This window comes from Ictalurus furcatus, chromosome 17 (assembly GCF_023375685.1).
Source record: "Ictalurus furcatus strain D&B chromosome 17, Billie_1.0, whole genome shotgun sequence".
NCBI classification, from domain to species: domain Eukaryota; kingdom Metazoa; phylum Chordata; class Actinopteri; order Siluriformes; family Ictaluridae; genus Ictalurus; species Ictalurus furcatus.
The window spans coordinates 4,582,519-4,597,554 of record NC_071271.1 but is presented as its reverse complement, the minus strand read 5'-3'; the positions used below and the strand labels follow the sequence as shown (position 1 = coordinate 4,597,554).

The 15,036-nt window shown below is 39.9% G+C and overlaps 1 protein-coding gene across 1 annotated transcript; it reads left to right on the top strand.

The window, feature by feature from the left end:
- Positions 1–12,673: 12,673 nt before the first annotated feature.
- sst1.1 (somatostatin 1, tandem duplicate 1) lies at positions 12,674–14,497 on the top strand. Its single transcript, XM_053647067.1, has 2 exons — positions 12,674–12,919; positions 13,208–14,497. The coding sequence occupies exons 1-2, from the start codon at positions 12,782–12,784 to the stop codon at positions 13,412–13,414; spliced, it is 345 nt and encodes a 114-aa protein (XP_053503042.1). The 5' UTR covers positions 12,674–12,781; the 3' UTR covers positions 13,415–14,497.
- The last annotated feature ends 539 nt before the right edge of the window (positions 14,498–15,036 follow it).

Sequence of the window (15,036 nt, the reverse complement as noted above, 5' to 3'; positions counted from 1 at the left end):
CAATATAAGATGGATTTTTGAGCTATAACTCACGTGAAATATGGGTAGTCCTGTGACATAGCATGAGCAGCAGTTTGAAAAGACATGTTGACTGGATTCATGTGTCTTGGAGGCAGCTAGCCTTCACCCTCCGTGGTTGTTAGCAGCCATGTAGCGAGTCGTGGAGAGCTAGCTAGTGAGTGGGAATTGCCAATTTACCAAATTGGGAGAAAACACCAACACCACCACCACCAACAACAACAAAACAGGATTCCAGCACGTGCGGTGCTTGGACCCCTAAAAAAGTACGAAAACAAAATGGGGATGAAATGGGCAAAATACTAATCTAAACATTTCTGTGTACTAATTTGTGGATAAAATAGAAATGTGTCGCGGTCTTTACCTCATTAAATGTCAGTCTTTTCACACTGAACTATTTAATTCCAAGCTGTGCTTTAAGAGCACCAGGATCATAACAACATATAAGTACAAGTGGGTGTGTTTGTGTGTAGGTGTGGTGATTACAGCCACTTTTAATATACGATTAGTGAAAATTGTTGGACATGAGAGACTTATCTCATCCCATGCCTTAAAAAAAGGACTCGCAAGATGGAAAAATCAAGAGTCAGAGACGGAGGACAGTCACCATTAATAGTCATCCATAGCAACGTCTCGTCGTGGTAATGGACCCTGAGAACCGAGCACGGGCGAGGTGTGTGGACACACACATCAGTCTGATGTATTTTTCATTAGTGCGTTATTAGTTGTGAAAGCTGTGCCAGGCTTCGGTGCGCCGTCTCCAGAGGCTCACGCGGAGACGTGGAAAAGCCTGTTAGTCAGCAGTAATTGTTATTTAATTATGCTCCTGAAAGCAGCGCAAATATTTAAGCTCATCTGGGCTGTTTGATTAACAAGCTTGAGAAGAGACTTTGTCAGGCATTAAAAATCACTTTCCACTGGGTTGTTTACAAAGCCGAGGTTTTTATCTTTCTATATATGTGTGTGTGTGTGTGTGTGTGTGTGTAGGTTAAACAATCCAGCAGTGGCATAACGGATCTGAACTAGTACATCAAAACTTCTAGAAGAAGTCCAGTTACAACAAATTCTTTTCTTTAAAAGACAGACTAACATGACGGAATAGATACACCAGTTACCTTTTTATTTAACGCCTAACTATTAGTGATTGTTTGTCTAAACAATCTGATTTAGTTGCTATGTTGTTGTTGTTTTTTCCCCCCGCAGTTACCACTATTGACTCGTTGACATTGGACAGATGAGACACTCTGGATTTGGATGTTACATGGGAAGAACCATCACATTCTTCTCTGATCATGTGTCTTTAAACTTTTTTTTTTAAATTATTTTTCATTGTTGACAAGTCATATCTTCATACTTCATAGTGTAAATAAAGTAATAATTTCACTTTCTGACCTAATGTCTCTTAGCCCTGACAGAAAGCGTGACCACATACTGGGGAAAAAATATTCCAATTTTAATGGAAAAAAAAAAAATCAATATTCTGCAAATATTATAGGAAGAAAGGATTAAAATGTCAAATGGAGAAATATAAATGGCTATATTGGATATATTTGCTTGAGAAGACAATCTCAAAATCTGTCTTCTAATGTCTACTCTTAACACTTCCGTATTTCTACACTAACATTTCCCCGCGTCTAATACAGAACTCATTAATGCTCTCTCGGACCTAATGAGCACCGCAGCCTATCTCTCCTGTCCACGCTGTCTCTGCAGTAAAATCTCACTGACAGTTATGTCTGCATATATGTGCCTGTGTGTGTGTGTAGAAAAAAAAAACCTTATTACCTCCATGACTGCCCCATCACCGTGCGTTACGGTTAAGAGGGGAAAATATCTACGTGGATGCCACAAAGGCACATTCTTTGACGTCTATTTCATATGATAATGCGCAGCTTTCGGGACTTCATTGTGAAGAAACGGTGTCTGTTAGGTCTCATTGTTTAAAAATGTTCGCCTGTGTCCGTCTGCTCAGATGGAGATAAGCCCTTACTGTCCTCCAGCTGTTGAGCCGTCAATCAAACAGCCTGCCGGTATGCTAATACTGATGCCGTAGTGATGAGTCATAGTTCCAGCACAATAAACTGATGGTTAAAAGGCATATTTCTTCCAAAACGTCACTAAAATTGGTGATATTGTAAAAAATAATAATAATAATAATTTAAAAAGTACCTATATGAAGTACGACCCCAATTCCAAAAAAGTCGGGACGCTGTGGAAAACGAAATAAAAACAGAATGCAATGATTTGCAAATCTCGTAAACTCGTACGTTATTCACAATAGAACATAGAAAACATATCAAATGTTTAAACTGAGGAAATGTACCATTTTAAGAAGAAAAATAAGGTAATTTTGTATTTGATGACCGCAACACGTCTCACAAAAGTTGGGACGAGGGCAACAAAAGGCTGGAAAAGTAAGTGTTAGTAAAAAGAAACAGCTGGAGGTTAATTGGGAATAGGTCAGTAAGATGATTGGGTATAAAAAGAGAATCTTAGAGAGGCAGAGTCTTTCAGAAGTAAAGATGGGCAGAGGTTCACCTGCATTTTTCTGCGAAAAACTGCGTCTACAATTTGTGGAACAATTTCAGAATAACGTTCCTCAACGTAAAATTACGAAGACTATGAATATCTCATCATCTACGGTACATCATATCATCAAAAGTTTCTGGAGAAATCGCTGTGCGCTAGGGACAAGGGTGACAATCAATATTGCATGCACGTGATCTTCGGGCCCTCAGGCGGCACTGCATTAAAACAGGCATGATTCTGTAATGGAAATCACTGAATGGGAAACACCTCCAGAACTCATTGTCTGTGAACACGAGCCATCCACAAATACTGGTTAAAGCTCTATAATGCAAAGAAGAAGAAATATATGACTATGATCCAGAAACACTGCTGTATTCTCTGGGCCAAAGCTCATTTAAAATGGACTGAGGCAAAGTGGAAAACTGTTCTGTGGTCAGACAGAAATTTGACCTTTTTTTTTTTTAAACCATGGACGCCGCGTCCTCTAAACTAAAGAGGACTAAAGAGGAGAGGGACCATCCGGCTTTTTATCAGCGCTCAGTTCAAAAGCCTACATGTCTGATGGTATGGCGGTGAATTAGTGCCTATGAAATGGGCAGCTTGCACATCTGGAAAGGCACAATCACTGTTGAAAGGTATATACAGGTTTTAGAGGAACATATGCTTCTATCCAGATTCCATCCCATCTTTACTTCTGAGACACTCTGCCTCTCTAAGATCCTCTCTTTATACCCAATCATGTTACAATCATGTCAATTAACCTAATTAGTTGCAAAATGTCCCTCCAGCTGTTTCTTTTCCAGGCTTTTGTTGTCCCCGTCACAACTTTTATGAGATGTCTTGCGGCCATCAAATTCAAAATTACCTTATTTTTTCCTTAAAATGGTACATTTCCTAAGTTTAAACATTTGATATGTTTTCTATGTTCTATTGTGAGTAAAATATGGGTTTATGAAATTTGCAAATCATTGCATTCTGTTTTTATTTACATTTATTTACATTTTACAACTTTTTTGAGTTTGAATGTCAGATTAAAAAAAAAAAGCATTCTGAAGCATTGTGTGTGTGCGTACCCATTAACCTCTCTGTATGAGACTGATTCTTGTGGAGCCATCAGTCTAAGCACGGCACCAGGCATTACTAAACAACCATCACGAAATTAGCCAAACAGCACAAGCAACAAACAACCAATCAGCCAGTTCAAAGACAAACAGCAGGACATCCTCTCTACAAGTGTGCATTTGCATGTGTATGTTCTCAATAAAACAGCATGGTGTCAACACACCAGGCGAGTCTATTAGCCCATGTCGCCCTCTTCACGATTCATCCCATTAAACACCATTTACCACTCTCCCTACTGCTAGACCATAATAACTGTGCATGAGTGTGTGTGTGTGTGTGTGTGTGTGTGTCTGTACATGTGTACATGTATTTATACCCTTGAAAGGACCAAAAGTGACCAAATACTCTTAAAAAGATATAGGATAATGTAAAGCATCCTTTGTGTGAGGACATTGGACACTATTTAACAAACATCCAAGTGACAGAATACTATCAAAATTCCCCACAATGATAGGACAGTGTCAAATGCCCTCACAATGTTATAATAGAAACAAATGTCCTCACAATGACAGGACAGCTCCAAGTGTCCTAAAAAATGACAGAATAGTGTCCAAAGATGATACAGTGATATAGTAGCATTCAATGTCATAACAATGATTAGATACTGTCAAATGTCCTCACATTGACAGGACATTGATATAATAGTGTCCAACATCCTCACAATAACAGGATAGTGTCAAATGACCTCACGATGATAGGATAGAGCCCAATGTCCTCACAATGGTAGGATAGAGTCCAATATCCTCACAATGATAGGATAGAGTCCGATGTCCTCACAAGTATAGGATAGTTTCATATGACCTCACGATGATAATATAGAGTTCAATGTCATCACAATCATAAGATAGTGTCAAATGACCTCATGATGATAGGATAGAGTTCAATGTCCTCACAAGGATAGGATAGTGTCAAATGTCCTCACTATGATAGCATAAAGTTCATTGTCCTCACAAGGATAGGGTAGAGTGAAATGTCCTCACGATGATAGGATAGAGTTCAATGTCCTCACAAGGATAGGATAGTGTCAAATGACCTCACAATGATAGGATACAGTTCACTGTCCTCACAATGATAGGATACAGTCCAATGTCGTCAGATATCATAGTATAGAGTCCGATGTCTTCACAATGATAGGATAGAGACCAATGTCATTACAATGCTAGGATAGAGTCCAATGTCCTCACGATGATAGGCTAGAGTCCAATGTCCTCACAATAATAGGATAGGGTCCAATGTCCTTACAATGATAGGCTCAAGTCCAGTGTCCTCACGATGATAAGATAGAGTTCAATGTCCTCACAATGATAGGATAGTGTCAAATGTCCTCACAAGGATAGGATAGTGTCCAATGTCTTCACGAGGATAGGATAGTATCCAATGTCCTCACAAGGATAGGATAGTGTCAAATGACCTCATGATGATAGGATAGATTCCAATGTCTTCACGATGATAGGATAAAGTCCAATGTCCTCACGATGATAGGATAGAGTTCAATGTCCTCACAAGAATATGACAGTGTCAAATGACCTCACGATGATAGGATAGAGTCCAATGTCCTCACTATGATAGGGTAGAGTGCAATGTCCTCACAATGACAGGACAGCTCCAAGTGTCTTAAAAAATGACAGAATAGTGTCCAAAGATGATACAATGATAGAGTAGCATTCAATGTCATAACAGTGATTAGATACTGTCAAATGTCCTCACAATGACAGGACATTGAAATAATAGTGTCCAACGTCCTCACAATAATATGATAGTGTCATATGACCTCACGATGATAGGATAGAACCCAATGTCCTCACGATGATAGTATAGAGTTCAATGTCCTCATAATGATAGGATAGAGTTCAATGTCATCACAATCAAAAGATAGTGTCAAATGACCTCACGATCATAGGATAGAGTTCAATGTTCTCACAAGGATAGGATAATGTCAAATGTCCTCACTATGATAAGATAGAGTTCAATGTCCTCACAAGGATAGGGTAGAGTGCAATGTCCTCACAATGATAGGATAGTGTCCAAAGTCCTCACAATGATATGATCAAGTCCAATGTCCTCACAATGATAGGATGGTGTCAAATGTCCTCACAATGATAGGCTCGAGTCCAGTGTCCTCACAATGGTAGGATCGTGCAAAATGTCCTCACAATTATAAAATTTTGATTAATGAGCTCACGATGATAGTATAGAGTCCAATGTCCTCACAAGGATAGGATAGAGTTCAATGTCCTCACAAGGATAGCATAGTGTCAAATGACCTCACAATGATAGGATAGAGTCGAATGTCCTCACAATTACAAGACAGTGTCACCATCACACAATAGGATAGTGCCAAATGTAGTCACAATGATAGGACAGGGTCATATGTCTTGACATTCACCAGTTTTGGTATTTACAGCTTTTATTTAAAAAAAGAAAAGACACAGTATTTTCTTCTGGTTACTGATGTTATGGTTAGATAATAATAATTTGAATGGGAGGTGTGTGTGTGTGTGTGTGTGTGTGTGTGTAATAATGTTTCAAATATTTATATAATATACTTTAATATTCATAGTAAACCAAATGGGAATAATGTCTTCAGTTAAATATAATACAATCCATCCTGCACATTAACTTAATTTCATCAACAGTACTGCATACTATTAAACAGGAAAACGCATTAGAGAAATGAACCGGTTCAAATGGAGAATCCTGCATTTTTATCTCCATTAAGTTCATTTGAGCAGTCATTTAAAAATCACACTTCTCCTCCTGCACCATGCTGAAAGACAAAATGAGCTGTACCATCAGCTGGATTAATAAAACCACATTATGGCTTTCCATTTTTTTTTCTTCTTAAGGCATTTCTGCATGGACAGCTAAGAGCAAGTGATCACCAGGGTTTCTAATTAGCATATAGTCATATCTATAGTCATATCTAAAATATGTGTGCATATCTAACAGACTAGAGGACTAAAATTACAACTTTAACATCTGATTGATGTAATGTTTCTTTTTCCAGGGTTTTCTGTCCAAATCATTAGATGAACTATTCAAACAAAATAGGCCAATTAAACAGGTGCACACACCTGGGTAATATGTAAACAACAGAAGAGGGCCTAAGACAAGACTAGAATTACAACAAAAGAGAGATTTCACACATAATCACATGACATAAACAAAACCATGTGACATGAACTCAAAACAAAACACAAATCCAGTGCTGAGAGTGGTGTGAACTGCACCACACAGAGGCATAACAAATATGTCCTTGCCAGGATCAAGAGGTAGATCAGCAACATCCTTGCCAGAGTCAAGAGGAAAATCGGCAACATCCTTGCCAGGGTCAACAGGAAGATCGGCAACATCCTTGCCAGGGTCAACAGGAAGATCGGCAACATCCTTGCCAGGGTCAAGAGGAAGATCAGCAAGATCCTTGCCGGGGTCAAGAGGAAGATCTGCAACATCCTTGCCTGGGTCAAGAGGAAGATCGGCAACATCCTTGCCGGGGTCAAGAGGAAGATCGGCAACATCCTTGCCGGGGTCAAGAAGAAGATCGGCAACATCCTTGCCGGGGTCAAGAAGAAGATCGGTAACATCCTTGTCAGGGTCAACAGGAAGATCGGCAACATCCTTGCCGGGGTCAACAGGAAGATCGGCAACATCCTTGCCGGGGTCAAGAGGAAGATCGGCAACATCCTTGCCAGGGTCAAGAGGAAGATCGGCAACATAATTGCCGGGGTCAAGAGGAAGATCGGCAACATCCTTGCCGGGTACAAGAGGAAGATCGGCAACATCCTTGCCTGGGTCAAGAGGAAGATCGGCAACATCCCTGCCGGGGTCAAGAAGAAGATCTTCAACATCCTTGCCGGGGTCAACAGGAAGATCGGCAACATCCTTGCCGGGGTCAACAGGAAGATCGGCAACACCCTTGCCGGGGTCAACAGGAAGATCGGCAACACCCTTGCCGGGGTCAACAGGAAGATCGGTAACATCCTTGCCGGGGTCAAGAGGAAGATCGGCAACATCCTTGCCGGGGTCAAGAAGAAGATTGGCAACATCCTTGCCGGGGTCAAGAGGAAGATCGGCAACATCCTTGCCGGGGTCAAGAGGAAGATTGGCAACATCCTTGCTAGGGTCAAGAGGAATGTCGGCAACACCCTTGCCAGGGTCAAAAGGATGGAGTGACAAACAGGACAGTTAAGGCACTCTGGATCTCATAAATCAGTATGAGCTGAATTTAGTGTTATAACTCAAGCAGGTGAATGGCCTATCGTTTACACTACTAACAATAATGTACTTGAAAAATGTACTTTTCTTTGTATAAGCAGTGTAGGAGTAACTATGGATTCAGATGACATAGCAGCTTTGTTGTGCCTACCTTTAAAGTGTGTGTGTGTGTATGTGTGTGTGTGTGTGTGTTTTTGATAACAGTGTCATAATGAAAGTGTCAGTAGAAGATGATTGTGGCACTGTAGCATGGTTCGTTAGGGTTATATTTGACTCATTGAAAATATCACTTGAGCTGAGTGTGGATGCGCATCACTAAACGCTGATTGTGAGCGAGGCGGCGTATAAGTGTGCGTGTGTATGTGTGTCTGTGTGTGTGGTCAAGTTTGTCAATAGGCGATGATTCTGTTGGCAGGTGCTCTTTTCTCTTTTCACTGCCTCACTGAGTCATTTCTGAATACCACTGATTCTGTACCTCGCTTTTCAGATACGACTCACACAGAGACGCACATCTCGCCGGTCGCATGCACACTCGTACACACACACACACACACACACACACGCACATACCTTGGGTTCGAGTTGTTTGCGTGATAAAGCTGTGAGAGTGTGTATCGAGAAATGTGTTGATTGAAAATTTTAACGGAGCTTTATTGTACGTACAATCGTACACAGTCTACGAAACGTCACAGGTCATCTATATGAAGTGGGGGGGTTCATCATTTAATTATTTAAAATAGATGGAATGAGATGATGAGTGACACTCTAGCTATGAGTGGAGACGAGAGCTAGAAGATGAGAGAGAGTGACAGACGAAGAAGACAGGGGGGAGAGAAAAGATAAAAGAGATAAAAAGGATTGATTTCAGTTTGAGAAGTGGATCGCTCTTATCATTACACACACAAAATGCCTTCTTTTTCCAATTAGCCAGTCAGGATAATGATGATGATAATGATGATGATGAAGCGAGGATTGACATACTTAGTACCAGCTTCTCAGACTGCTTTATACAATGCATATATTCAGAGATAAGCATGTGTAGTGAGGATGTAGTTGTAAAATTGTGCACATTTGGGTTCATACCTCAGACATATCTACAGACCTAAGCGCTATTCAGAAGTTCTGCGAGAGTCATGCATGCATAATAGAGCTGGGAGTAAAACGGTGACGTGTCTCAGCTATGCAGGATTCCAAACGTAAACGTCACGCAGAATAACTCTTGTGTGAGGATGCATTATATTATAAAGAAATTAAGTTTTGCGTATTGCATAGCAACTGATACGCAAATGTAAGTGCAGAGAAAAACTTTTGTCAAAGTTTTTGTAAAATCAGCTGTAACAGAGGCACATTTTGTTTCGGGATATTGTGGATGCGTAGTCTGTGTTCTCTGTTGTTCTTATTTTCAAATCTAACTTAATGGGGCTTTGAAAGAACTGTTAATAATGTGAAAAAGTGAGACACATTAGCTGTCAAGACAACGTACTATGAACTTTATTAGAGCGAAACCTTCCAAAAACGAGTATTTCCCTAAACTGTATACGGAATAGCATTTCCGTAGAAAACCAAACTCATTTCATCGCAAAAGCACTCCAAGGGTGTGTAGAGCCTTTCATTTGATATTCATAGCCTACACTTTTATATTTCCCATCCTGCTCTCTGGCTTCAGAGTGGTTCGTCCAATCAGAGTCCATTTACTCCAAATTTGATCCCTTTTCTCATTAAAACTAGGAGACATGTCAATTCATCAGATCATCAAATCACTGCATCGTTTCCTCAGTTCTCGTATTGATAATTTTAAATCTGACCAGAACAGCGCTGCTGTCACTTGATTGGCTGGATTTGATAACGGCACGAACTGGCAGGGGTTCCTAATAAATTTGAGAACCTGTTCCTGTGAGAACCATGCCTCCCCCGGCCGTGTGATTTCAGAACCGACAGATGATTGTTACTAGCTCATGCTACGTATATTCTGATGCCGATTCCAATCTATGGTTATGCTCTATTCTGAAACAACTCACCTTGGTGTTCTGTGCTTCCATAATGGCACCACTGTGGTCCCTCCTCCAATCCCCCATAGCTCCCTCCATCCTTCGTCGCCATCTTTGTAACTCAACTCTGTGGGAATAATATGATCACGGCATACTCAAGCATCGACAAGGTCCTTCATCCGAATCCATCGGGGGCCGAACAAATGACTTGCCATATTTCCGTTCCTGAAATCATGGATTCAACTTCGTCAAGATGAGAATCGGAAAGGTGCAACACAAACAGACAAGAAACGTTTTAGGGTTGTTGTTTTTTTTTTACAAACTAACTAAATAAAAAGAAAAACTAATTTGATTATATATAAATGAGACATATATATATAATTAATTCAAGTATTGAATGAAACATCTAATAAAAGTCTGGTACGTTGCTCAAATATTGCTGCATGAATACGCCTAGTCCACGTAATTATCACATTAATCACTGCAAATTTGTCTTAATTCAACAATACGGCTTCCGAGCTTCATTATTCAGCGGCTTACGAATGAATGTTTCTTTTCTCCTGTTTGCAAAGTCCTGTAATCTGTCTTTTTAATGACATGTTCAGACTGCAATTACTTTTTCTTTTTTTCCTCTTTTTTTTTTTACATTCAGCAGAATGCTTTTAGAATACTTCTACACTAATTGCTAAAGTAATCTCTTTAAAAGAAACACTACTAATACCGTTTGATTGACTATTTAAAAAAAATAATAATAATAATAAAGAACTACACACACACACACACACACACACACACACATTTTTTAGAACAGTGGCGATGAGGTAAACACGCTCAAGCATGACAGATATTTGCGCCTTGGATTGTACTATTATGTAAATTTTTGGTGCTGCACATTACCTCTCAATACTGTATAGCTCAGTATGTATGCACTCATTAGATTGGATTTCCCACGTATCTGACAGAATGTCAAGTATCTAAGGATTGATTCATGCACAGAATGTCTGTTTTTATTTGGTTTGAGAAGCATGTTGTTGTTTTTTTGTACACATACTGTTTACCGGCATACATTTTTATATCTTTTATATCTTATTACGTTATACTATGTAAGATACGACAGTCCTTTACTGTAAATATGTTTACAGTCGTTTAGTGTAAACGTTTACAATACTTGACTGGCAACCCTGCCGCCTGTAAATTACTGTAAAATTTACAGTAAATATTTTACAGTGTGTGTTTCCTTGCCGTTGTACGTGTATGACGACGCAGTCAGTTTGGTCAGCTTCGTGAGTATTCTTACATAGCCTATCTGAACTTTCATCTTTGGAAGCTCGAGCGGACGCCGACTGTAAAATAGCCACCACTGCGAGTGTGTAAAGAACCGCATACGCAGGAGCGGTACAAAGAAGAACGCTTCCATTCTTCCAAGGTTAAATGCAGTAAAAAAAAAAATAAAAAAATTCTTCACTGTGTAAAAGTTATGAAAAATAAACCTAGTAGAAGTGAAATGATTTAAATTATACTTAAAAAGAAGAAGAAGAAGAAGAAGAAGAAGAAGAAGAAGAGTACTGTTACAGTGAACCATGTACTGACGTACTATAACAAGAGTACTTCAAAACTATCCCAAGCATTTCATTTCATTTTTGGGGTCAAGTGTTGCCACGCCCACTTTATATGATCCTGTGATTTCTATCAAGTACTTCCACTGCATATCAAATCAGAAAATAAACTGTCCTAAAATCCCCGAATTCATCCTTTTACACTGGGAAACAAACACCTTGTCACCTGAGTGGGTCCGTATGTTCTGTTCCCTTTATCCCTCCATCTTAAACTACGTCATACAATCCCTTTCCACTTTGTCTATATGCTGGTGTTCTTAGTGTTCAGACTGACTTGTTCCATCTTCCAGGACCTTCTGAATGTGAACAGACGCCCAGCAGCCCGCCAGTGTGCGTGACTCTGCGTGGTCGGGGTTCTATCAACGTTCATCATAAAATGCTGCGTTTTTACGCCAGAGCCTTTTATTCATGCGCTCTGTCACCTGTCAGCGGACATGACAGTCATTAATGAGTTTTCCTCAAAGATCCCAAACATCTCAAACATCGGATGACGAGCGTCTGCTGGCCGGAACCGAGAACCCCTGCTGCGGTACACGCTCACGCAGCCGGTGCTCGAGGCACTTCTCAGAAGAGTGACCAACGCACGTGCACTCACTCACTCCCTCACTCTTGATTCCTCATCTGTTTATTTGCATAAAGTTTCTACGTAGTGAAAAGGTGATCTGGTAATTAATTTATACAATTGAAATCCTGCAAGTACAATAATATATATATATATAATGCGCTATAACGCGCAATAAGTTGGTGGATTTTGTTCACGCACTGTGCGTAAATACTCTTATAACCTTCTTAGAGGGATTTTAAAAGACGTCAATTATTTTCAGTACAGTGTCACACACGCGCACACATGCACTTACACACACACACACACACACACACATAAATAAATATAAATATATATATATATATGCGCACACATGCACTTACACAAACACACACACACACACACACACACACACACACACATATATATATATATATATATATATATATATATATATATATATATATATATATATATATATATATATATATATATATATATATTAAAACAAGTGTAGGTAAGCGATCATTTGTCCATGTCAGTTCCCACGCGCACGAAGGAAACCCCCCTCATCATTGACGTCAGACTGAGAGTTTAAAAAGATGGGTTTCAGGGGTGGGGGGAAGACCTGCGGCAACTGACAGAAGAAGTCGCCCCAAAAACTACAGCAGTAAGAACTAACGCTACGGTGTTTTTTGTCCTCCCTCCACCAATTTTTCCACCAAATCCAGCTTTATTTCTTTTTGAAGATGCCCTCCACGCGGATCCAGTGCGCCCTGGCTCTCCTGGCCGTCGCGCTCTCCGTCTGCAGCGTCTCAGGCGCGCCGTCTGATGCCAAACTGCGCCAGTTCCTCCAGAGGTCGATTCTTGCACCGTCTGTAAAACAGGTAAGGGAGAGGGGGGGGATGATACATTTTAAAAAGAAAGAAATATGCACATGCTTTGTCGGAAAGAAAGAGATTTCTAGAGCTGTCCAAGCTGCTGAAATCTGAGCCGCGCGTGCACAAACGTATTACATTCATAATGATTGGATTTGGTTTAAAATAAATAAATTACATAAATGCATGATATGTATAAGAATTGTAGCCCAGACTGAAGATATAATGTGTCTCTGAGTTGCAGCGTAAAAGTTTAGAACTGCCGCTTTCAATGTGCTCCTCTTAATTTGTACGCAGGAGCTCACCAGGTACACGCTCGCAGAGCTGCTCGCAGAGCTCGCGCAAGCCGAAAACGAGGTGCTGGACTCGGACGAGGTGTCTCGCGCCGCGGAGAGCGAGGGCGCGCGCCTGGAGATGGAGCGAGCCGCCGGTCCCATGCTGGCTCCCCGCGAGCGCAAAGCCGGCTGCAAGAATTTCTTCTGGAAAACTTTCACGTCGTGTTAATCGTTTAGTCGAAATACTTTCCTCATAGTCTATAAATATCTATCTATTTTTTTTCCCTTCCCTCCCCCACACATACATACACATGTATACAATTTGTTTTCTTTCTTTAGTTTTCACGCTCACATCATGATGTCTGCATAAAATGTAAATAAAATAATAATAATAATAATAATTAAAAAAAAGATGTTCCATTTATTAAGTGTTATCAATTTACGGTTCTATGAAGGAATGTTTTATGGATGTATGGAAATTCTGTTAGAGATCTGTACTTTAGATGGAAATATTTAACAAAAACAAATATTTTTAATTGTTTGAATAAAATATATGTTTCACAGCCAATGAATATATTTTTTTTATTAAATGTTTTCTCTACAGTGTAGCTTTAGTCCAAGTCTTGGTTTAATATCATCTCTGGAGCCTGTAATGATGAGAATTAATATCTGTTTAAGTAAAAGTAAGAGAAAGAGCGTGAGGAGAAAGGTTATGTGGTTTGGAGAGCTGGAAAACTAGCAACCTAATGGATTTTATTCAGTTAAACTGTGTCACTTGAATGAAGATTTTATGAGGATATAGGGAAAAGTCTGATCCTGTTTACAGACTAGAAAATGAAAAGGCTGTGTTATACTAACGCTTGCATAATGTAACACTAAACTAACACTTCTATATTAAAACCTGATCTCCATTGTAGCTGTAGTGTATAATTTGGCCCGGAGATTTCGCTGTGTACATAAAATACAAACGGCGGACTTGAAAAAATCAGGTTTCGACTAAAAATGAGGATTTCTCTGCTTAAGGTCACGTCGTGTAAGGTTTATAAAAACAATCAGAGTGCCTAAAGGTGTATAAAATCTCACTAGCTAACTGTCATTGACTGAGGAAGTTTTGTATTGTATACGCCAGGACAAGAGTACCTTCTTACATTAAATGGCATTTGAGGCATGCTATGGATAACTCCATGGGCATGGGAGGCAGTATGAGTAGGGACAATTGTGAAGCAGTGACATGGAGCTGATTACCTTTGCCTTGTCCAGATTTGATGAAAATAAGTGTTGATTCATCAGAACGTGTGCTCTGTGGTGTGTCTCTGATTCTCACCCTTGAAAAGCCAAAATGGTTCTCTTGTCTGATGAGACCCTGACACAGAGATGGCTAAGAATCCCAGCACTGCTCAGTTCTACCCCATAGTGAAACATAATGGTGGTAGAATGATGTTATGAGGTTGCTATGCAATGAATGGAGCCAAATACAGTGCAATCCTAGAAGAAAACCTGTTCCTGTCTACAAAAGGCTTGAGATTGGGGCAGAGATACACGTTTTGGCAGGACAACGAAGCATACACACAAAGCAACACAACCTGAGCACGTTAGATTGGCCCAGTCAAAGCCGATTGAAAATGTGTGTCAAGACTTCAAAATTTTCTGACCAGTTTACTCTGATGAGTTTGTGGGGTGGGGTTTTTTTTTTGGTATTAATAAGACATTTTGGACATTAATCTATTGTGCCAAACTTTGAGTACAGAGTGACGTGTGAAGGGTTTGGTTTTTGTTTTGTAATGGAAACTTGGTAATGAATGCTTGTTAGAAAATGAGACAAACACGGTAATCAGACTGTAAGATGAAGCG

Excerpts from the sequence above, each read along its gene's own strand:
- sst1.1 (XM_053647067.1), top strand. The coding sequence starts at position 12,782 with ATGCCCTCCACGCGGATCCAGTGCGCCCTGGCTCTCCTGGCCGTCGCG. Across the intron at positions 12,920-13,207 it reads TTGCACCGTCTGTAAAACAG|GAGCTCACCAGGTACACGCT; the intron begins GTAAGGGAGAGG and ends ATTTGTACGCAG.